The following is a 24,572-nucleotide window of genomic DNA, read 5'->3' on the forward strand; positions in this document are numbered from 1 at the left end:
AGAAAAAAAACACCAGTTTTCATAAGGACACTCTTAGGACACCAGAAACTTGAAACACAGTGCATATATTAGAAAGAGTCAAGTACAATCTCTGGAGGACTCTAAGCAATCTCTATCTCTGTCCCAGAGCTGTGGCTAGTAAGCACACTCTTCTCATCAACAGAGATCTGATAAAAGTTTCCCCAGCCCTGGAATAAGTCATGTATTTCACAAAATATGATTTTATGAGCTGACTGTTTCAGCTGAACTTGTATTTTGCAGCCATGAAGTTACCAGTACTTCAGCTGTGGTAACACTGTATGATTTTCTTTGTTATGCTGAAGCAGTCATCCCAGCAGTCCTCACAGCTAAAGGAAACGGGTCAGACAAAGAAAGCAATGGCAAAAGCTTATGAAAAGCTGAGTTTTGGGGAATGTCTGGTCAAACACAAACTAAGCTAAATAAAAAGATTTTTCACTAGGGTAGCACAGATCAGTAAGACTTGTTAATAAAGCAAGAAAAATAATGAAAACAACTACTATACAGTTTAAAAAAAAGATACTGCCTTTTGTTACCCCAAAGCCCCCAGTGAAACCTCTGCAGCAGCCCAACCTGACTCTTTTATGCCCACCATCAGCTGCTGATCTATTTCCAAAAAATGTTCTCAAGAACAAGCTCACAAAAAAAAAAAAAAAAAAAAAAAAAAAAGAGTCCACTGTTCCATCCCTCAAGAGGAAACTCACCTTGGTCATCAGTATTTACTGATCAACCTTACAGTAAAGTGAAAAAACCTTACTGATTTACCTTACAGTAAACCTTACTGATCAACCTTACAGATGGCTGTAGACATCTGTTATCTACCAGTGAAATCCTCAACCACAATACAGGTCACAACTCGGTCCAGAAAGGCAGTTTAAAAACTCGTACCATTTTTTAAGTTTCAAGATGGAATTGAGCTGGCTAAACATGAACTTTTCAAGAACTGATTCCCAAGTGGGAAACTTTGTAATAAAGCAGCTCCCTGCCAAGAAGTAAACAAGATCTTCTGCTTTGAAGCAGGACTCCAGTTCTAAGTGTATGCAAACTAAAATGCAAGAGTTCATCTTTTCTCCTGTTCTGTACTGAATGTCTACTGCCACCAGCTGCAGTACCAGAATCTTTCACTTCTAGTGAGTAGTGACTGCACACCGAAATGTGCTCAGCTCTGCACTGCTGACTGAAAGGTATACCAAACATTTTTAGGTCTTAAAATGGAAAAAACAAACATGGATACTGCCTAACAAATTGTGTTCAGGTATGCAATTTTGTAACGTGAAAACATGACAGTGTGAAACCAGACGTTTAAAACTTCCCTGCTATTTAGGGATCTGAAAATTCTGTGACAGCTGAGGTTTGCTTTCAGCAAAGGCTGACCACTAGGTCTTTATTACACTAAAAAAAGGAAACAAGTATCAGAGCAGTTAACTTTGTGGTTAGCATCTTTCTAAACCATTGTTCAAGCACTTTAAGGATTCTCGGTCACAACAGGCCATGGCACAAAGACTTGCTAATAATATTCAACTAGACTGACATATTTGTCAGGAAAAATAAAACCGCATTTAGGAGTAAATATGGCAAAAGGAATAGGAAAACTACACCACAAAACCCACAGAATTAGGGAAATCTTAGCATTAGCACAAATCATCTACAAAACAGCATCTCATTTTCCTTTGCATTAAGTTAGATGATTCCTCCAACTAGCATGGGTATTTGTTACATTAAGTAAGCTACAGCTGGTAGCATCAGATAAGCTCTCTATTAGCACTTTATGCCTTTCCACAGCCAGACTCTGAAAACTAAAGTAATATTTCAGCTCTCACTGTTAAACTTACCTGACTATGAAAGCTAGTGTGACATGCAGCCAACATTAACTACCCTTAAACATTAACTATACCATTTTCTTTCAGAAGGGGAAGGCAACTTTAAACAGAACCTATATAGAGACATGGTTTAAATTTTGCTAAGCGAAAACATTTCTCTAGCACTACCACGAAATGTAACTTTAAAAAGCCACATGATGATGTGCAGATAAAACAGCAGCATGTATGCACTGTTATTAATTCAAATGTCAAAATTACCAATACTATAGGACTGTAATTGCGCATAGAGATGTCATCTTCATTACAGCATGTACCACATCTTAGCATAGGGTAAGATAAATACTAGATAACAAAGTCATAGAATACTAGTAAAAGGAGAGGCCTCAGGAAACCAGAACAATAGCTTATGAATCCAGACTATGATTAAGTGATGTTACTGCTGAGCAGCACTTCTAGATAAATTTGAAATAATGTCATGAGAGCGACAATATTCCTTGTCCCTACAATTATGTGTTTATGACCACAGGTCACCTGTTTTGTTGGCTGTAGAAATATTTCTCAGTTGACTTATCTGTTCCTTAAAACAACAAACCATCAAGTCCCTACTACCTATTTTCTCAGTGCAACTTCTAAAAAACAAAACAAACAGGAACTCCAAATAATAAAATCTTGAAAAAAGACCAGATGACCACAACAACTGTGACACCACACTTCTTGAGAGCAATTTAAAAGAAAAAAAAAATCTCAATAAGGGAAACCACAATTCCAGTATGTCAATTCTATCTCCCATTATAAAAGCTTGTGGGTTGGACAGATACCAGTTTTTAACATTTTACTGCAAAAAAAATATCTCTAAACTGAAGCAGTATCTATGTGAAAGGTTAGGACATTTCAGCTTTGGTACAGCCAGTGTCCAAGGCAAACCCTGGTTTCAGTTCAGAGCACCTCTCATGCTTAGGCTGCTGAATGTCAACATTAAGACCAACTATTCCTTTTTAAAGAAAAGAGGAAAAAAAAAAAAGACCAAAAAACCCAACAAATCAAGTGGTAGCATCGAGGACAGCCAATGAGGAAAACCTGCAGGAATTTTGATGTAGAGATCCTAAAAATAGAATTAATCTCCCAACTGCTCTACAGCAACACCTGCTGATCAATGAGAATTTCACCCCTTTTGCTTAGAGTCTCTTCATGGAACACATGGTTAGCCTACAAAGGAGGAAGATTATTTTATAAAGTTAATACAAAATATACACATCTTCTAGCTTGCAAAATCTCATTCATATTCTACTGACTAACCAGGATTCCTCTTTTCCACTGAAAAGTTAATCTGTAGATTTAGCACCCTATGGAAGAGCCCAAGTCAATTCTGGTTGATGACTGGGAAAAACCTTGTATGGAAAAGAAATTGATAAAATTAGAAATGTGATAAAGGACATTTTCACTGAAAGGAAAGCCTTCTGGAGAAGTCTGGCTAAGATTTATGGCTTCTGAGCTATTACAAACCATAATAAAATAAAAGCAAAAGATAATTGAAAAAAGTCTATTTTCTTCTAGTCTAGGTGGGTTAATAAATTAAAAAAAAAAAAAGAAAAAAAAAAAAGAACTGGCCCAAATGCCCGAGCCTCCCTTCAGCTTGTTAAACAAAGCAGGAGAAGCCACATATCCCAAAATAAACTATAAAAATAGATTGCTATTGATTTATCCCTTCCTAAAACATATTCCTTGAGAAATGCGAAAATAAACTTAATATAGCAACTAAGACTGTCAGAATAGGAAGTTTAGAATATATATTTTTAACTTGCACTTTGTATTTCCTATAATTCAATACTTAATCTATAAATTTCCATTAGCTTATGATTAGTAATTCAATTTAAAACCATCTTTGCACAAAAGCCTTTTCTTAGGATGGTAACTTTGCCAAGTGCATCTTCAATCTACATGTTTGAATAATTTCTGCAGACAAGTAATAGAGACACTAGCTGTATTAGCATAATCAATACACAATTTACTGAGCTACCCAGACAGAACAGAAATAAAATGTGTGTGCCATTATTTCAGTACCTACAAATGACTGTAATTTCTGGAAGTATCTCTCTACTTTTCCTTTCCATTCTCCTCATGGCCACATAAAAACCAAGAGGACATTCATACTGTCACCATCTACAGGCAGATATTAAGCATGATTAGATAGATTAATCACACAGCAGAAGGCAAATTTAAGAGCCAGTTACAGGAGGTGCTGAGTATCCTCTAATCCTGTTAAAGTCTACAGATTTTGAAGATGTTTCACACTTTGCAATAACATGCTGTAGAAATACATCTCCGTAAGGGTTCAGTCAAGACACAAATCTGAAATTAAAGAAGTTACAGAGTAGTATTAAATGCAGGATCACATGTCAAGGCATCACCTGCTAGGGCTACAACTTCCTCTGCTTTCTTCTCTCCCTAAATACCACTCGTGCTCTAAGACTCACCTTTTAAACTCTTCTGGCCAACACACGCAAGAATAGGATTTCACACCTGGCTACACTGTATGTAAGCAGCAATTCAGTGGGTGACTCCTGGAAGTCAACAATCATTTCAGGCTGCCTCATAATGTCCTTTAAGATAACTGGCATTCATAAAAGTTCAGAACTGCTAAGAAAGTATTGTCTCCTGAACAGCTTCACCTAGTATCAATACATGTCTATCAGCTACTAGCCAGAAACTTGATTACCATTTTGACTCCCAAACGTATGCACTCAATGACTTTAGTGTGAGAGGAGTCAGAAAAATAAATGCATTTGCATATTAACATTTCAAATATCTACATTCCAGAACGCTACTGAAAATTAGTTCTGTGTGTAGCCACAACTGTACAAAAATCCAATTAACCATATGCATGAATATTTGTATTTCTGATTTGTTTTCCTTTGTACTGTGACACACCCCTTTTCCTATTTCTAAACACCCCCCCCCCCCCCAGCATTGTAACACTATTCTCTTGATCTCGGAAATTATTATTTTCCTTAAAAGATTCCTGTCATAAAAGGCATTTTTCTTCTTGCATTTGCTTTTTCCAGAAGACAAAGCCCCTCGCAGCACTCATATTTTTTACTCCTCTCTTTAGTCTATCCCAGCACTGAGCTTGGGTTTTCTTTTCCCCTAATGTTCTTCTTGTAGAAAGACTGAATAGGAGTTCCCAATTAGACTGCAGTGGTTGGAAAATATTATTCTTATGCTAAAATAAAGTATTTTCCTAGGCAGCACATAAAAATAAAAGTAATAAATATACTTAAGTGGAAAGCAATTATGCTTAAGAAATCCTTTGGATATTCTTCCAACGCTTGATCTCCAGGATGACAGTATCCAAATGTGACAGCCTAAAGACATCCAGTTTTACATAACATTGTGTGCAGAAAAGGCAGAAGATGCTCTTTCCTGCAGCAGAGGGAGAATTCTACAGAAACCCCAAAGCTAGGGGTGGGGGGGATATCTTTTTCTGGATATCTGAGCTAGTAGATTAATTAATCCTGCCCAGAATGTTAACTTTGGCTCCCTAATCATGCATCTTTTAACAAGGTTAAGCCACATCTACATATACTCATATTTTTACTGTTTAAAGGAAACTAATAATGGTATGATATATTTTAAAAAGTACTTTCCTCCAAAGAATCTTAAAGCTTTTTATAAACCTCAAGTAAATTCCAGACATCCCTAAGACTCTCTATCATGCAATGTAACAGATTATAATGGATCTCCGAGTCAAATTGAAGACCATGGTGAGAATTAGCAAAGCAAGAGGGAACCTCTCTGGGAGTCAATTCTTAGTACCAAGGTCAGGACTTTCAGCTGTCCTGCCTGTCTTAAACTGCGTACTCCACCTCTGTTCCTGACAATGTGACTGTGGGCATCCAGTCCATTTTGAGGAAGGACAGAAGTTAGGAGGCTAAGATAAATTCTAAGCCTAATTACCAAACCCAGTACTTAAAATGAATGCTTTCAGAATTGATTCCTCTCAGTATACTGAAGCTGTATATCACCTAAGATTTCTTACTCTCTCAGAGGGATGTAACTAAGAATTTCTGGTACTCCTACAGACCTGTATTTTCAACTGTGCTTAGAAAACAGGAAATCCATTAAACACTGTCTACAAAAGGCTAAACTCAGCAAGAGAGAGCAATTTGAATCAAACTGATGCATGGATCACAGAACCTCAAAGTAACCAACATTACACGAGTCTGAAGACAGGTGATATAAGGAAGGGTTATGAGGACCTACAGTAAAGGCTACTGTAGATGATCATTGCCTTTGAAAGTTAAGTCATTTATTTATGTGCCTAAAAATGAGGCGCTTCAATTGAGGAGTTTGGGTTGTCTGACACCATTCCTACACCAAAACAATATACAGCTGCATGCTTTAGCTCTATTACCTAAAGACATACATTTATCTGAGTCAAAAACCCCACCTCCTTTCAACTGAGATTATCCCTGATTTACCAGAGATCTCCATCTATTGTGTACCAGGGTTTTATAAGTTTCTTTCTGATCCCTCAGACTCCCTGCTCTGTTCTAGATGACTTTCTATCATGTAGAACAGCACTCTGGTCTATAACCACAAAGGCGCTTAGAAACCCAAAAACTAGTGAGGGAATGCTGCATCTAAATTGCCAGAAGTTCTGCTCAGATGCCACTCAGGCCAGGCAGTACCTATGGTTTTACCATCCAGGCTTTCCCAGTGCTGTGCAGCTCAATGCTGAAATCAAACCAAAACCCCACCACAGACGGCTAGTCAAAGATTAAATATTCTCCTGCCTGCCCTGGCTTTGTACACAGCCATATGGACTGGTTCTTCAGGGTTTCCATGCCCTTTCCTGGTTGCTACAGGACACTGGCAGAAAATGTGTGGGTTGAAGCACCTCTTCCTTTCCCCCTCTTGCCCACACCCACTGGTTAGATCACTCACCCAGGATGTGGGTGGCACCAGCTCAACTTTCTTCTCTATCAGGATTTGTACTCAGGTCATGAGCTTCCTAACAAAGAGCACTTACCCTCAGACTTGAGGTGCACTTATTCATTGCTGTTGAAGCCGCCATACCTCATCTACAACATTCACTTAACTAGAAAGGAGAATTAGCATGATACCTTATCCTCGTGGCTAGTGCACCCACATGGGAAGTGGGACACATGGACTCCAGTTCTAGTTTCACTGAAATAATTCATCAGAAGTAATACTGCAGTAAGTACTTGGCAGACCAGGACCAGGTCTCTTCCTTCTCCATTGGTACTCAAGCCATCAGAGCCATGAGTCTTGTGTATGAGTGTCTCTCCCCCTCTTGTCCAACAAATACTTAATTACAGTTTTCAAAAGGGAAATGTCATTGACAAAAATGGCAACTCACACTCATAGCACAGTATGCTGCTGTGTAATGACTGATGTCCTCCCTGTGAAATACAGATTCAAACACCCTTAGACAAAGCACAGAAAACAAACCCCGCCTCTCACATCCTAGCACAGCAAATTATTTTCCCTCTTCAGTAAAGGGGAGAGGAAAAGCAGCAGTGCAACCCCTCAATTCCTTGTAACTTGGGAGGAAAGGAACAACCTGTCCCCTATCTCCAAAAAGCCGCATGAGTTAAGTGACTGCTATGAGATACCTTATTCCACAAAGACACCACATCTAGAACAAGGGAGGAGTTAAGACACACTATTCTTTCCAAGTTTTTCCGACTGTCTCCTTAAGGTAGTTCCTACTCAACAACATTCATAAACCCCTAACCTACCTAGAAATTATATAAAGAATTCAAGCACCTGGTGCAAGATTACCATTCCACCAGGCAACCAGGCAGCTGTAAACTAAGCACTGCAGTACTAGCATCATGCAGCACGCAAGCCTTTTTTTTTTGGACCTAGCCTTAGAGCCTTCTGACCTTTCTTCATTGATTTACAATTGTATCTGGTGAGCAAGTCTTCTGCTCAACAGATTCACCAGAAATCGCAGAACCAAATCTTTTCCTATGCTCTAGCTCTTTACAACTCGTGTAACACAATCCCTTCCCAGTGGCTGCATGCAGAGACCAATAGCAACCCAGTTCCTCCTCCCATCTTCAGAGTGAAAACGTTACATCAGGCATGGATCTTGACATCCTGTTGTCCTGGAACCAGTGAATCAGAAAGTTCCTTCCTCGCAATTGTATTCTTTGGAGGTGGAAAATAATCAACTTCCCCACCCCCTTCTCCTTCCTACTGCCACTATCAAAGTTAGAAATTCACTTGACTCTGTCTGGAAAAAAAACCAGCCATCATAATTCAGTGCCAGAGAAAGTTTTGCTGATCAAAGCATAGCCTAGTCTTCCCATGGACACTGCCTCACTACATCACATCATCCAGTCCAGCAACACAGCAGGTATTTTATTTTTGTTCTTAAAGTTCCTTTTCAGAAGTTAATGAGTCAATAATGGAAGTTGAATTTGATAGGTTACCAAAAGAAATGAACAACAACAACAAAAACCCTAAAAAATCAATTATCACGGAATTCATTGTTTGAAATATATTTTCCCTTCACATCATAACCTAATAATAGTAAGGGCACAACAAGTTTCAGGGACTGTATAAAAAAGCCATCTATTGTGCAGCTAACCAGGACATTTAGACTTAAAGTGCTCTTAGCTTTTCCACACTTGTGTGTAACACTGAGTGTCTGTATAAGAAACTAAGAAAGAGATTTTGCACTTCCTGTTTGGTAAGGACAAAACTCCTGTTCCAGGTTATTGCCTTGCATGAGAATAAGCTCTCCCAAAAATGGGGTTTGGGAAGGAGAGAAAACACCGATACCCTCACTATCAACATCCTGTCCATTCGTCCTCAGGGCAAAAAGGTGTTCTGCTTCGGCCAAGAGGCTGATTGACTAATGACTAGTACTGTTTCAAATTTTTAAGAATGCTAACTAGTTACTGATACTTCATTTTTAAAGAACCATAGCAAGCCCCTATCACATTAAAAAAGAAGGGGTGGGGATAAGTCACTTTACCAACAGATATATAAATGACTTTAAGAAATCTTGAAGGACTAAGAATCCTAACCTTAAAAAGAAAAATTGCACCTAATTGCACCTATATTTAGAAGTGAAAGTATCAGATGAATCACATACTCAAAAGTGCCCTGCTCCCGTGATAAAAGAGTGGGAAAAAACCACAACGAAAACACATCCCCCCAAAATCTAAAATTTCATCGGGCATTAATTGTGCAGAATTGGTAAGTAACAACCCTACAACCCTTCTGATTACACATTATACAGATTCAACTGTACAAAGAAAAGTTGCAGTATAGCATGCACAGCATCACTCTAGCTAAAGGAAAATCTAAAAGGCTCAAACGTGCACACAAGAGAAGGACATGGATAACCTAGACTAAATCCTGACAAAGGAGGGAAAAAAAATCCTCTATGTCTTTTTCTCAATAATTATGCAGTACAGAGGGGGGGAAAAATGTGTTTGAAACTAAAGGAATGTGAAGTGGGAAAAAAAAGTGTGACTGGTGTTAACTAATATTGTAAATACGGAGGAAAATGGTCCTGGTCCAAAAATATATAGGAAGAGGGCAATTCTGTGCAGCCTTACTAATGTGTGTACAGAATAACATAAAGCAGATTTTTTTTGGAAGGTAGGAGGGCTGAATGAAAATGTTAATTATAACATGTTGTAATAAGGATACCCCCAAGATCAGCCCTATCTTTTTTGCTACAGCATAGTCCCTAGGCAAATGGCTAACTACTCCTTGATCATTATCCTGGCTAAAACTAAAGCTACTGAAGTTTAGGAGACTCATATCTAACAGAATTTCTTTCATCTCTAATAATTGCTAAACTAGCATAATTACTCATACTTGAGGTGAAATAGAACCCAAGTTGTCTAAAATTACAGTTAAAACAAAAACAAACCTCACCACCTCTTTTGGTTTTTGCACATCCATCTTTTGTCAGAATCCTATGCTAAGTGGTGCATTATGATTCAGAAGTATTTAAAAGCTTCTCTTGTGCTATCTGACTTTTGTAAAGAGAGCAACTGAAGAACTTTAATGCTTTGTAGTAACACACTGTGAAATATATATTTGAAAACAGGCATGTACATTTTCACAGCACCAAATAAAACAGGCCCAATTCTTCATAGATCTGTATGTTTTCCTTTCAGGGAAAAAAAAAAAAAAAAGTATATACATATGTATATATGCCACGGTTCTGATTTAAGTGAAGTAGCATATTTTCCTCACCCTCAGCTGACTGTGGTTTTGATTTTGAGCTCAGGTAGCGCTACAGGAACCAATGGAAACCCTAAAATACAGCTGGGAAAAGATGCTAAGAGGTCTGTCTTACGGTATCAGCATTTATACTTTATTTTAATCAATCTAAAGAAAAAACAACTCCAAGGATAAGTTTCAAGGAACACAGAAAAAACACTGAAAAAACACTGAATCTGTACAGTCTACATAAAATCTTAACAGTTGTTCTAGATCCTTTCCTCGTGTACAATTATTCAAAACCAAGATTTTTTTTCCAAAACACACAAGTTTCAAAGTACTGAATGGTGTTTCAGAAAAAAGAAATGAGAGCTATTAAACCAGTTGTAAATTTGACTGAATGAATTACAGAGCAACACAAAGCCTTTCAAGACATCTTAGATCATGGCAGATAATGTTATCCTACATGTTAGGTAAGTGCCTCCATACTGACAGCATCCCTTGTTACACAAGTTCACAGCAACTCGGGAAAACAAAATCAAACCAAACCAAACACGCACAGCATTTCTAAGCCTCTTAAGATTATCTTTGTCACAAGATTTCACCTTTATGGAAACTAGCAGTACAACCAGTAGCTATTTAGATATGACTGTTTAGATGTTCTCTCCTAATAGTACCTGCTCCTAAGAAGTAGACAGTGATGGTCAATATAACTCATGCTGGCCCCAAAAATGACTGGGTAGCATTATTGCAATCCTACAGCTAATCAAGGCCATCAATACCACTACGCATTGCCAAAGTCAATGAATATTACTAAAGGTTAGGGAAGTTTTTGTTGTTACGGATATTTTTTTTTTAATACATAAAGGAGCTGGGGCTTGCTTTGGCCAAGTCAAAAAGAGAACACTATAAATAGCCTGCATTATAAAAAGATGCTAATCTTAAATCCTCTTTGTAATTTGTTTTTTCATGTACTCTTTTATGTTCAATATCTTAATTTTTGCCCTTTTTTGGATGGCCAAATAGAAGCCAGCAATTCACTCATGCATCAAACAGCTGGTTTTGCTTTTCAGGCCAAATGGAATCTTATGAATTTTTTGTTCCCTCCCTATAAAATGATGATGCCAAAATAACACAGTTCCTGAAAACGGCCCGTTCAGAAAAAGTTCTTTGGACCAGTAATACTGAAACTTTAAGTCAAGTTCACAGAAATCATGCCAATACTAATTGCTGTTTTTGTTTATGCTGGATTGATTATAGTCTAATCAGCAGACAATCTAATGACTTTCAAGTCTAGTCCATGCAATTTAGAAGCCGGGGAGGGTTGGGGCTGAGAATAAACATCCAAACAGCTGACAGATACACAGAAATGTAAAGGGTACCGTTTGAAGGGGATCTGAATGTCAAATTGTCTCTGAACTATTGCTGCTATTAAGTAAGATTTTTGTTTTAATCCACTACTGTTTTATCTTCCTTGGTACTACAGCACACCACCTGCACCTCTGTACAAGAAACATCTTTTCACTTTGAATTTTTGATGAGAAAACAAGTCACATTAAAACACAGGTACAGTTACTCAGTCCACCAACACTCTGCATGAATCGAGTTGCAGCTGTAAATTCAGTCAGGATGGAAAGAGTACCTAAGTTTCCTCAAAAGGAGGGAACAACTTTAAGAGACACTCTGGGCTTGCCAAAATATTTCAAGATACAAGCCTTCTTTAAGCAGAACATAGATATGTAAAATACAGCCGATAAATTTTTCCCTCTCATCTTTCTAGGAACTAACATTCAGTAATTTTATTTCTGCAGCCAAATGTGGGATACAAAATGACAAGGAGTAAAAATGCACTTTGAGTAATAACAATTTTTTTTTTTTTTCCAAAAAGAAATTGGTTTCAGAGATCGGCGCTTGCATTAAATCTGTGGGGCTGTTCTAGTTTCCTTGTGATGGCTTATCTAACACCTACAATTTCAGTGATTTTTCACAGGTGACTTTACCATAATTAGTATTACCAGGCTTTAGCTTAGAGAAGCCTGAGTTTAACGTTTAGTAGGACTACATTTTCATTCCAGTTGGTATAAAGAATACCGGGTTTCCTTTGCAAGTGACTATATTTTTGTAACTTTGTTTCTAAACAAAGTTCCTCATCAAAAGCCGGTAGTAAGGGCAAAAGAAAAACCTCAAGCCCTCCCAAAACTAAAACCCCATAAACCGGGGGGGGGGGGGGGGGGGGGAGGCAGTCAGTAACCTAAGTGTGATATCTACAAAGCATGCCAAGTCACAAAAAAAGGTTTACCGTTCAAACGGCCAAGTTAAACAAGATACAAGCTAACTACTCTCTTTCCCCCACCCCTCCTTTGCTTCCTCATCTCAGGGGGTCTCCAGCGTGGTTTTACTTCGGGAATCGCATTGCCCTCAGGTGTTAGGAGTTTAAGGAGTCATACCAATTGCCCTTCTTCAATACCCTTCATTTGCACAGTGGCTCTTCTGGGGCTTATACACGGGTATCGTATCTCTGACTTATCTTTCCCCACCTGCTTTTCTCCCGCTATCCTCCCCTCCCCCACCAAACGCATTAGGTGATTTTGATCAGGTCAATGATACTTAATAGATTTTCCTTTTTTTTTTTTTTCTTTTTTTTTTCTTTTCAGAAACTAGCCAAGGAAATGGGATAAATTAATCAGGAGAATGAAATATAGGTCAGGACTGATGAGTGATGCAACTGATCCTTCCCTTGCCTATAAGAATCCAGCAGCTGAACTTTAATTCTTCCTTCCTGAAGTAAAATAAGATAATCAAATTACAGTTTTTCATAAAGTTAAATAATTTACTCTCCCTTTGACACTTGGGGTTTTTTTTGCCACAACCCTGTAGTATATTTGTAAGAGACAGTGCTTTTCACAGAAAATAATTACAATCTTATTTTTCCTTGGAAAGATATTTTTATTATTCTTAAATTGTAAGGGACTTATCTAACATCAGCCATGCCTTTTTTTCTTTCCCAGGTCCAAATCTGAGATGCAATCCTCACTAAGAGCTGGGGGACAGTCAGACCAAAGTTGGCAAGAAACCCGGGGGGGAGGGGGAAAATAGAAGAGGAATGTAAACAGAAAGCATGGCAATTCAAAAAAGTGTATTTTCAAGAAACAGAAGAAATTCAGTCATTAGCAAGTTTTTAACACCCACCATTTCAGATGAACCTTAGTCTCATGCATTCAATATAAAAAAACTCAATTGTCATTTTGTTTTAATGTATTTACCTGCCTTGTATCAGTACTCCCCTAAGATATAAGTTTCAAATTAAGTTATCAAAAGTGACAGACATATCAAAAATATCTCTTATATCTTCCCCCCAGAAAGGGTTGCTACGTACATGACAAATTGGAAATGTAATGTGTAACTCCATATTTTATTTAGATGTAAAACAGCGCTCATGAGTTTAAATAACTCATTTACATACATTCAAAGAATAGTTTTTCAGAGAAGCTATTTAAAATACTGTTTATTTTTAAACTGTAGAACTATATTTTGTACTGTACTAAATCAGTAAGTAATACTTAAGAAATAAGGAATTTAAATAAACGCTGCATTGGAGGTACAGTTTAAATTCTCCTTGCAACACTACTTACAGCTTTTGTTCACTAAAAATGAAGATGTAATAACTGATGGGCAGACTCTATCAATGAATTTAAATGCTATGTCTACGCAAGCATCTTTCAACTTCTCAGATGAATCGCGTTATTAGCCCTTTCAGAAGTCTTAGTCGGACTGCTTTCAGAATTCTATTAAGCCACTCAAAAATTGACATGATTCAAGAAAAATAAAACAGGAAAAATGAAAAAGATATTTGAACAAAGGCCACCAAGAATGATAACCTACTCCCCAAAGGTAATTACTGCAGCAATAATTACAGATGATGATTGATTGATTTACTGCCTGTTTTTAGTTGAAAAATAGTAAATAAGACACTGTAAAGAAATCTCTATCATCTCTATCCTGAACATTAAGCGGTTTTCTTAAGTCAGTAGTTTATTGTCAGCAAACCCAAGCTGCTCCATCTGAATAGTCCAATGTTGCTGTTTTCTCATTTTAGGGACTCTGGCTACTGGTACATAAGGCAGGCAAAGCCCATACCTCCACATAAAATGGAAGCTGTATCTTTTGTTTTAAATTAAGTGTGATGTTTACAGGAAGATATTTGAAACAAACCTCCTCTCTGTAATGCATCTAACAAATAACCACAAGCAAAACACGTCCAATGCCTAACAGGAGAACAGTTTTCTCTATTTGCCAATTAATTCTGAACGTTTATTCCTTTGCACTTAAATACGTGGAGGTCTACGACTAACCTTCAGTTAAAGTTTCGCAGCATCTTTTTGCATATACGGCTAATTGAGTGCTCTCCTACTGGCTCTAAAACTCTTATGCACAGGTAAATAAATCCTCCCTGGGAAGCTCGGAATATAAGTGCATGCCCAAGCAACAGAACTTTCATTGTAGTATCATTTTTAAGAGGTAAGGGAAGAGCAGCTCGTTTGTTCTTCACAAGATGCCAAACAAAAGCACCACTGAACCGCACAAACTTCGGTAAACTAGATACAGACGGCAGCAGCAGGTAAAGCACTAAATTCAAGGCACCCTTTATTCCCTTTTAAAATATCTGGAGAGTTGTTCTCTTTTTTTTTTTTTTTTTAAAAAAAAAAAAAAAGAAAGAAAGAAAGAAAAGAAGAAAGAATTAAAGCCTTCTTCTAAAGCTCAGTGAAGTCAACAGAAAGACTTTGAAAAGGGAACTCCTGGAAAGAGTTGTTTCAAGCGAAGGGAGCGCAGTTTTTTGCCAGGTCCTCCCGTACAAGTCCATAAAAGCAAGACCCCGCTCCTGCTTTCTAACTATGTAACTGCGCTGGTTTCTAGGCACTTAACTCCTGGCGTACGCCAGCCCAGCGTTTAGAAGAAAACAAGGCCTGCCGTCAGCCACGAAGCGGCTCAGGATCACATCCCCCGCCGGGGGCTCGCCGGGCTCCGCGCTGCCGGCACAGCCAGCCCCCCGGGCCGCACAAGTTGCCCTCAGATCCGCAGGCCTTTCTCCCTCTCCCCCCGCCTTCCCGTCCCCCCCCAAAAGTAGACAACTTATAGATGTTCTGACCTGACGCAACCCAGGCTTTATTCAACTTCACTGCAATGTACAGACCAACCCAGGAGGAACGCGCCCATCCAGAGAGAGATGTTTATTTGAGGTGACAGCCACCCTCAGCCTCCTTCCCCGCTCGCAGGCGGGGAGAAGCCCCTGCCTGCCCGCCCGCCGAGGCCAACGGCTCCCGGCTCCTCGGGGGGCGGCCAACGGCTCCCGACTCCGGGGCGGGGGAGGGGGGTGGGTGGGGGGGGGGCGGCCAACGGCTGCCCGCTCCTCGGGGGGCGCGCGAGGCGCGGGCGGGCGGGCGACACACCGCGCCGCGGCGGGGCTGAGGGGCGGCGGCGGCGGCGGCGAGGGGCCCGCCGGGCCGGCGGGGGGCGGCCGCGCCAGGCCGTGCGGGGCGGGGGAGGAGGGGGCGCCCGGGCCGGGACGCTGCCGGCCCCGCCAGAGCAGCACAAGCCGCCCTTTGTCCTCCTCCGGGTGCCGGGCTTCCCCCCCCCCCCCACACACACATACACCGGCCCCCTCCGGGGCTCCGGGAGGAGTCCCGGCGACTTGGGGCTCCGGGGCGCGCTCCCCCCCGCCCCGCTCCCCTTATTTATGTATTTGCGCGCGTGTTTCTGTATTTAACCCCCCCGCCGCCGCCGCCGCCCCTCACACATGCCCCCTCGGCGGCGAGGGGCCGCTTCACGTGACAGCCGGCGCCACATTCCTCCACAGCCCCAACTCCGGCCCCGCGCGGGGAACTTCGGCCCGGCCCGCCCCACCCCCACCCCGCGCGCGCCCCGAAACTTCCCTCGCCCGCCGGGACCGCCGGCACGGGACCTCGCCGGGAACCGGGCGGGGAAAGGAAGGAAAGGCCGGGAGTGGGGTGGGGGGAAAGGAGCCCGCAACTTTTTAATTATTTATTTAAAAAGCACAGCTGTTGGCGGGCGGCTGCGGCGCCGCGCTGCTGCCCGCGCCCGCGGAGGGAGGCGGGCCGGGCTGCGGAGATGCCGCAGCGGGCTGTCACCGCGGCTGCCGGCGGCAACTTTTCCAGCGCGGCGAGTTTCGGGTAGCACCGGCCGCTTCGGGTCGGGGTCTCTCTTCCCTCCTTCCCCGCCCCCCCCCCCCCCCCCCATCTTTGTTTTGGGGTTGTTAGCGGCGAGGGCGGTTACTTGGGGCGGGGGGGGGGGGGGGGAGTGCCACCGCCGGAGAGGGCGCGGAGGGAACCGCGCAGCGCCGCGGAGCCGGGCTGGGGCTGCCCACCGCGGCGTTCACGGGAGAGAGAGGGCCGGGGGAGGGGGAAGGGGGAAGGAAAGGGAGGGGGGTAGTACTTACCTTTGAGTGATCTTGGTTTAGCTTGCTTGCGGCGAGACATCCTAAAAGCAAACAGCTGAAGTTGTTTCAATTTCAGCCCTATAAGAAACTACACTTCCTTATAGCCGAGGAGACCCTGCAAGACTTGCGCTCCTCCGGCGGCTCCCTCGCTCCTGCCCTCCCTCCCTGTCTCCGCCGGCGGCTGGCTGGGGGGCTCAGCGCCTTGTCCAGGCAGCTGCAACCAAAACTTTCCAAGCTTTCAGCCCCCCTCCCCCCTTTCCCGACTCCCCCCCCCCCCCAAAAAAAAAAAAAAAAAGGCACCAAATCAGGCAGAATACTTTAAAATCCTCAACAAAACAAAACAAAAAAAAAAAAAAAAAGGAAAGAAAAAAAGCCCCCCAGATGCTGTGAGACAGGGGAAAGGAGTCCGATCGTTAGTATAATATTTCTTTTTACTGAAGAATTTACATATTCGATTAAAAGCGGATAAATAAAAAAAAACCTGCTGAAAATAATCTGCTTTTCTTATTTGCTTTGCAAAAAAAAAAGTGTTAAAAATCCTCTTGATTTGTTTACAAACCGATTCTTTGTGCAGTTTGCAAAAAAACGAAAAAAAAAAAAAACCCAACAATTAAGGTCTTGCACAAAAATATATATCTCTGTATATAATCACCCCCCTTAAATCGCCCGCCGGAGTGAAGACAGTTATATATGGGGGGTGGGGGGGGGAGGGAATGAAAGAAACAAAAAATCACTTTAAAAAAAAAAAGATGCAAAGCGACAAAAAGCCCTTCCTTTCCTTTAGGAACAACAAAAAAAAAAAATACCCTAAACTAATTTTTTTCCAACAAAAAAAAGCTCCAATTTTTTTTTGTTGTTTGTTTTTGTTGTTGTTTGGGCTTTTTGTTTGTTTCCCCCCTCTTTCCCCCCCCCCCCCCGCGCCCCTTGTTTTGGGGTGGGTTTTTTTTTTTTTTTTTTTTTTTTTTTTTTTTTTTTTTCCCCCCCCTCCTTCCCCCCTTCTTCCCGAAGAGCCGGGTCGGCGGTAGCAGCCCTGGATTTTGGGAGCTGGATGTTGCTCTCTAAAGTCTACGGCTGGCTCGGCGGCGAGAGGAGGAGAGCCGGGAGCGGGAGGAGGAGGAGGAGAAGTGTGCTGTGTGCTCCCTCCTCATCACAAACCTGCAAGGTCTTGGACTGCGCTGTCGCTCCGGTAGTCCACATAATAATGGAAAATGGAAGCAAGGCCCCCAAAGCCATCAGGATGGCTCCAGAGGGGGCCCCTAACCCGCAGGGACTCGCTCTGTACGTAATCACTGAGGAAATCATTGTCAGCCTGCCTGCACTCACACACAGACAGAGGGGCATGATTAAAAGGCGAGAGAGAGGGAGCGGAGGAGGGGAGGGCGGCGGCCGCCGCCAAGACCCGGACTGGAGGCGGCGGGCAGAGCCGCGCGCCCGGATCGGGAGCCGCCGCCGCCGCCGCTGCTGCGGGAGAGGAGGGGGAGAGGCAGGCAGGGAGGAGGGAGGGAGGAGAGGGTTGGCGGGGGGGGGGGGGGGGAGAATAAATAAATAAAAAAAAGAAGAGGGAAAGGGAGAGAGGGAGGGGAAAAAAAAAAAAAATATATCCCCGCCGCCGCCGCCCCGCTCACACACATACATACACGCCGCCGCTGTAATGTTATTAGAGCTACACAGCGGATTTCTCGGGTCTCTTCTGCTCTCTCTTTTTCTCTTCAGAAATTAAGGCAGAGCCGCGACTGAGAGTGGGAAAGGTCCCCCTTCTGGTAGGATGGATGTACGGGAGGGAAGGCAGGCAGCGCTGAGAGGCAGCTAGCGAGAGGGGATTTATTGCTGGGGTTGCATTGTTGCCGGCGGCTTCTTTTCCCTTTTCTTTTTTTTTTCTTTTCGTTCTCTTCCCCCCCCCCCCCCCCCCCCCCCGCGTTGTCCTAGAGATGCTGGATGCGGTTTTGTTTGTAAAGCAACTGACCTGCCAAGTCTCACTCATTACGGATTAACTTTAAAGGCAGTTTTGTTTTGTTTTCAAGAGGAGGGAAGTCTCTTTGAGTCCGGTGATGAAGTATTTTCCAATATAATTTTAAAATGAATATTTTTACAACTCGCTCATCTTTTATTTTAAAATGCTAAACCGCTTAAATTACCGCGGGCTGGCAACCCCCGAAATAACTTTTCTGTTTGAAAGCTCTTTGTGAGAGGTAAGAAAACGTGCTACTCTAGGTAACTAAATAGTATATTACCAGGAGAATTGTTTCTAAAATTGATTGCACTGTTTTCCAGATACAGTTTTGTTTACTAAGACTCCCCTCCTCCCAACAAGAACCAGCTCTGTGATTCACTCTGCGGAGCAAGGGTATTTATTTATTTACTAATTGATTGGAGGGAATATACATGACATACAGTACATCAGAAGCTATGAACAGAGGACCTTAAAAACTGCTGGGACCTACATTTTGCTGTATAGAGGCTTAATATAAATTAAGCGGGATGATTAACTGTGTCAGTATCTACAGCGCGATGAGGAGAAAGCATTGCTCTGCACTTGGAAATCCAGGCAATCTCACTCTGCTTGGAAAGGGAGAGGGACATCATACACATGTAGATGTTAACACACAGCCTCATTAACCCAGCCAAGTCCTTTCACTGAGTTAACTCATTTCCATGCTGAAATCTGATATTTAAAAGCAGAAGTGTAATTCAAAAGCCTGTGATTTTTTTTTTCTTTTTTTTTTTTTTCTGATGTTCTTATTTTTATTAACTGAGCTTCACCAGTTTCAAAGTTACAGGTGGTATTTACTATGGTTTACATTCGTGCCGTCAGTCAAACAAGTGTCGCTATATATCACCGCGTGTTAAGAAAACATACTTTGTGATTGAAGAATGGAGTTGTGTTTGGACATGTATTTTACAAGTAACAAAATCCATTTAATTGACATAAAAAAACACGGCTGCTGCTAGTAACTTTTGGGTAGAGTCCTGCTCATAGTCATAAAAATAACTCCAAAGAGAACAAAGCGCTTCAGTCCAGAGGAATGGCTGTTTAGGTAGCCGTGTGGGTGCCATGCTTTCACATAATGATTGTGTTTATACATGACAGGAAGCATCTGTAATCCACAGCTGCGGGTGCTCCAGCCCAAAGTCCTGATAAAATCTACACCTATGCTTCTGCATGAATGAAAACAGGCTTCTTGAGCAGACCAGAAAAGCAGCCTGCGTTTCTAAAGTTTTTAGCACTCGGTGGTCACCGTCGGTCTTCTCCCTACTTTTCTGCACGCTGATCTGTGTTCTGCCCACATCTCTAACAACTCTGCCGTGCTCGCTCCTATTACACTTTTTGCCCAAATACTGGCTTCCCCCCCGTTTTGGCCAATAGAAATGCATTTATATTGTCTTCATTCTCCCTGTCTGTCTCTCCCCCCCCCCTGCACCGCTCCCCATCGTAGAGAGGCACAAAACAACCAAGCGCTTGCATCCTTTTTTTCTTTTACTAGTTCAGCGTTCAGCATTGACTCTTTTGCCAATGTGCAAAACACTCTGTCCCTGAAGTTACCTTGCTTCGGGAAGCACGCAGATGCAACAAAACCAAGGCTGTATCGAGCCATCTCAGACCAGTCTCATCAATAACTGCCCTTTATTTCCATTGCTGTGTAACACAGAAGAATCAAGCTGGAGCAGAGAGTATGCACTGACTTCTTAAAATATTTTTAGACTACTTCAGCTATCCTTTCTCACTCCCTCTGTGGAAGAAGTGTGCAACAGTTTAGGTTGGAACCGGGCAAAATGAAGTTACAGTTGAACAGGACGCGTAATGCCTTCGCAAAGATGACCTGTAACATGAGGTCTGCTACATTTCACAGTTAGACCTGCACAAATAACAACCTGAGGTTTCCAGGCACTAATGCCATCTGATTCCTGTGGGGCTATTCCTTAGTAATAGAGCCATCCTTTAAGAAATCATACTCTAGCTTCTAATTTATGTATCCTGATTTTCTTTCCTGCTGCTGCATATGAATGCTCCGACACGGAAGACAGCTAAATAGGAACTGTGTAAATATGATTATATGATCTTTTTTGTTTCTTTGTTTTTGAGAAGGCTGGGTTAGAATAGTGGTAAAGGAAAACAACTGTCTTAAACTAATTACTGTCCTAATTTGAAAAATACCCTTCCTTTTCCCAGTAATTAATTTCAGTTCAAGAATTCAAAAAATCAGCTGCAGTGAAGTTTAATCCATCTCTATAAATGCACAAGAGTGGAAAAACATGCAGCTTTTCATAGGCTTCTAGCAATACACAGAAATGCGTGTATAAATTTCCAAAAAGCAAATTAAAAAAGCCCACGTATAAGAGAAGCAAAAAGTCTTGAATTAAAACTCTCTGTTTGTTACTGGTGCATGAGTTACATAGTATCAGATGTCGTTCACTTTTGCTTGCTCCAGCCTAATAGCATACACAAGTGGGAAATATATTAGGTACCTAGTGAAAATGTTACGTGATGCAACTCAACAGCAATTTCATGATGGGAGTCTCTTTACAATGAATAAAATGATTTCCGTATTTACATTTTTCAAATGTTCTATCAATACAAAATCTTGCTACAGTAGATTAAACAGGAAAAAAAAAACCCAAAACAGTTTATGAAATATGGCCTCCAAAAAACTAATTGCAGAAGAAATATTCATTCCCAGACCAGTAAATCCTTAATTTTAAATGTCAGCTGCAAAACATAAATCCCTTTAATAGATTTCAAACTGTGGTGACAAAGTTGTAATTGTAGGGTCCAGCCCACTCAAAATCAGTCCAATGTTCTTGCTTTGCATTAGCCAGTCTTCTGGTTATTTTTTTGTTATATTTTAATCTCATGTCCCATCTTTTAGGAATTTTCCATTGCATTCCTGAGCCTGGTTCTGGATTACTTTTGGCTCAGATTGAATTGAATCTTGTTGCTATTCCTCAACAGACGTCTGAAGTGCAAAGTCTAGTTGATCATAACTTTCTGTGTGGCTTACTGCAGGGTAGCACGCACGTAAAGACCCTCAAGTCATGTGAAATAGGAGCCTTGACCTCAAGACACAATAAAGTTGGTTAGTTCGGTTGTAGCTCAAAAGGTCACTTTTTCTGGGACTGCCTCTGAGGGCTGTTTTAAACTAATTATTACCTTTGATTTTAACTTACCATTTGTTAAAAAAAAAAAAAAAGAAAGAAAGAAAAATGAATGAAAAAAACCCTCAGTTATTATAATTTCAACAGTTTGACTGGCATGTATTTAACATTACGAACATATGAAGAGACAAGGTCCCTACCTGAGGAGCTTACAGTGTAAATTAGACAGAGAGCACTGTGAATAATAAAAGCAGGCAGAGAGAGGAGAGATTTGTATAAGTATGTGGGAAGAGTGGGGAGGTGCATAGAGAAATATGCAGAGTGGAGATATATTCTACCAACTGACACTAATTATGATACTTTTCTTTCTTGCTCTGTTTTCCTGTAAGTATGGTAATAGTTTTGTTTTTCTGTATTTGCTTGCTTGTCAGTGAGCTATTCCATTGCAGAAGCTTGCCTTCTGATTTCTTTTTCTGTTCTAGATTCTAGTACTATAGGCAATATAAGTACATCTTTATTCTTCTGCTCAGCCATAGCAAATAACACTGAAATCCCCCCAAATGTTATATATACTTCCCTTGGCAGTTTTTCCACAGCAGTCCACTGAAAAGTACGATTCACTATTAATAGAAAATATAAAGTAACTTGAAATTCTGGGCTTCTGACACTATCATCCCCTAACAAATCTCTGACACATCTTTAGGGTTTTTTAATAATAAAAACTTTTTTTATAAACAACAACAAAAAAAAAGATATTTGCTGTCAATTTCTTTTTCCTTATGCTTAGCTGCATTAGGCAATCAAAAATACAAAAAGAAAAAAAAAGAGCCAAAGAGCTTCTTCCCACTGTTTTTTAACTAAGAGAATGCAACACTTTATTCTTTTTAGGTGTTAAAAGTGAGATGCTATCAGAAATAGGAATATCAGAAAAGGTGATGGATCAACCCGAGAAATTAAACTGCAATCAATCAGTAGGACCAGATGGTATTCATCCGAGAGCTCTGAAGGAACTGAAGACCAATGCAAGTGAGCTGCTAACAAAAATATGTAATTTATCATTAAAAACAGCTACCATACCGGAGGACTGGAGAGTGGCCAAGGTTGTACCCATCTCTTAAAAAAGTGCTAATGATGATCCTGGGAATTATAAACCAGTAAGTCTTACTTTAGTACTAGGAAACTAGTCAGAGAATCAGTAAAAATAATACGCTTAGGCACACAGATAGCAAGGAAAAGCTGCAATGCTTCTACCTCCATTCTCTCAACCCTCCTAGAACTACAGGAAAGAGTTAATTAAGTAATCAATAAAGTAGAGCCAGAAGATACAATTTATTTAGTGTTTCCAAAAGCTTAAGGTAAGGTCTCTGGCAAGAAAAAACATAGCAGCTCCAGAATTAAAGTCCATCTATGGTGTAAAAACTGGATAAAAAAGATGGAAAGCAAAACCTGAAACATCAGAACAATTGGAATTTTGCCCTCTGAAAGCATTTTATAAACACTGGCAGATTATCACAACTTCCTAATGGGCTGTTTATTTTAGAGGTGAAGTAACTTACCTATAATTGTAAAAGCAAGCTGTGTCAGAACCAGGACTCCAGTTCATAAGCACCCAGGTTCCAGAGCTGCGTTTAGATGACTAGACAGCACGTCTTTCTCTAGGTACTGCAGAAGAATTGGTGGTCAGTTAGAGCAGAGAAAGAGGTTAACTCTGAATTGCCCCTGGGATCAATAGCGGCAATAAAGATGGTTTTGTTCAACTTATTCATTAGCAATCTTGAAAAAAAGCTTCTGAAATAGAGATAGTAAAATCTGTTTTTACTACAACAGTCACAGCCTGCTTTCTGGTATTTAGACCCAATGCCCATTGCTCTAAACAGGAAAATTCATGGGAGTGTTTGGCTGTTAATATTAAGTTAACTGAATTTAGACAAAACTTGAAGAAATTCCAGAGCAAGCCAGTGAACTAAGATAAAATGGTGACATGATGGCATGCAAAATTAAACAGACTAATGCCAAGGAAATGCATGCTGGAAAATATTTTCAAGAACTGATGGCTATTAATTAGCACGGGAAAATCTAGTCATCATTCCCTGAAAATGCTATCCAGCATATTGCAGGAGCTTAGAAGCCATAGAAAAATGGGGAAGACACTCAGATATACTAAGAACAAAAAAAGATGGTTGAACATAAAATATTACTATGCGATTTCATGAGTAGAAGCTGCATTTCTGGACTTTCTGTTGTATTTTAGTCTGTGTATTAGAGGCAAGACACAGCAGACCAAGGAAACATACAGAGAAGTGCAGTAAACATGATTAATGAAGCAGGGGATGGGACCGAGTTAGAAGGCAGATTTAAAAGAAGAGATAATTTCATTTAGAAACATGAAGAGGATGAGGAGTTTTAGGACTGCATAAAATTCAGTTGGTTCAGAAGAGCTCAGGTCTTCCTGGCTGTTCTCTTGCGTTTTGCAAAAAATAAGTGGGAAGCACATTTAAATAAATGTATGGAGATGCTTTTTTCATCAGAATGTGTAGTTAAATTATGGGATTTATTGCTGCTGCATAGGATTGAGGAAAACAGCTTTGGGGCAATTGCTAAAAAAAAAAGGGGGGGGGGGGGAAGGGCAAAAAAGATTAGAAAACAAAGCCAGAAGCAAATGAAAAGAGGAGGACTAATTCTTTGTCATGTCCTCCAGTTCCCTGAGACTCTTCAGCTGCTCCTCCACACAAAAAGCACATGTCCAGGGATATGCAGGTTTGGTGAAAGGGCATCTCAGGTTGCAAAGGAAGACCTGAGAAACAGCCATCCTATGCAACATGGTTTCTCCTCTAAAACCATTGCTTTTTCAGGCAGGAGTCCAAGTAACTGCTGCTATAGGTCTCCCTAACTCCCCTCAATCTAAACAGCTCTCTTGGTCTGGGCTAAGGGAGAGAATGAAGGAGGAGGAAAGAGCGGCCGAACTTGGAGCCCGA

At 41.0% G+C, this 24,572-nt stretch overlaps 1 protein-coding gene across 11 annotated transcripts in view; it reads right to left on the reverse strand.

Moving 5' to 3' along the window:
* ZNF521 (zinc finger protein 521) overlaps positions 1 to 17,847 on the reverse strand; it is a 232,971-nt gene extending 215,124 nt beyond the window's left edge. For 5 of the 11 annotated variants that reach the window (XR_007509150.1, XM_049825418.1, XM_049825409.1 and 2 more), the window contains exons 1-2: positions 17,662 to 17,814; positions 16,507 to 16,561 (exon numbers count right to left, since the gene is read on the reverse strand). Coding sequence is in view for 8 of the 11 variants with exons in the window: in XM_049825418.1 (XP_049681375.1) it covers positions 16,507 to 16,561; positions 17,662 to 17,808 (202 nt within the window). In the remaining 3 variants the exon portion in view is untranslated. Of the gene's footprint in view, positions 1 to 15,198; positions 15,219 to 16,506; positions 16,562 to 17,661 lie in introns of those variants that run through there. The other 6 variants (XM_049825451.1, XM_049825443.1, XM_049825428.1 and 3 more) reach the window with 4 other exon arrangements.
* Between the last annotated feature and the right edge of the window lie 6,725 nt (positions 17,848 to 24,572).

Source organism: Accipiter gentilis, chromosome 2 (genome assembly GCF_929443795.1).
Source record: "Accipiter gentilis chromosome 2, bAccGen1.1, whole genome shotgun sequence".
Taxonomy (NCBI): Eukaryota; Metazoa; Chordata; class Aves; order Accipitriformes; family Accipitridae; genus Astur; species Astur gentilis.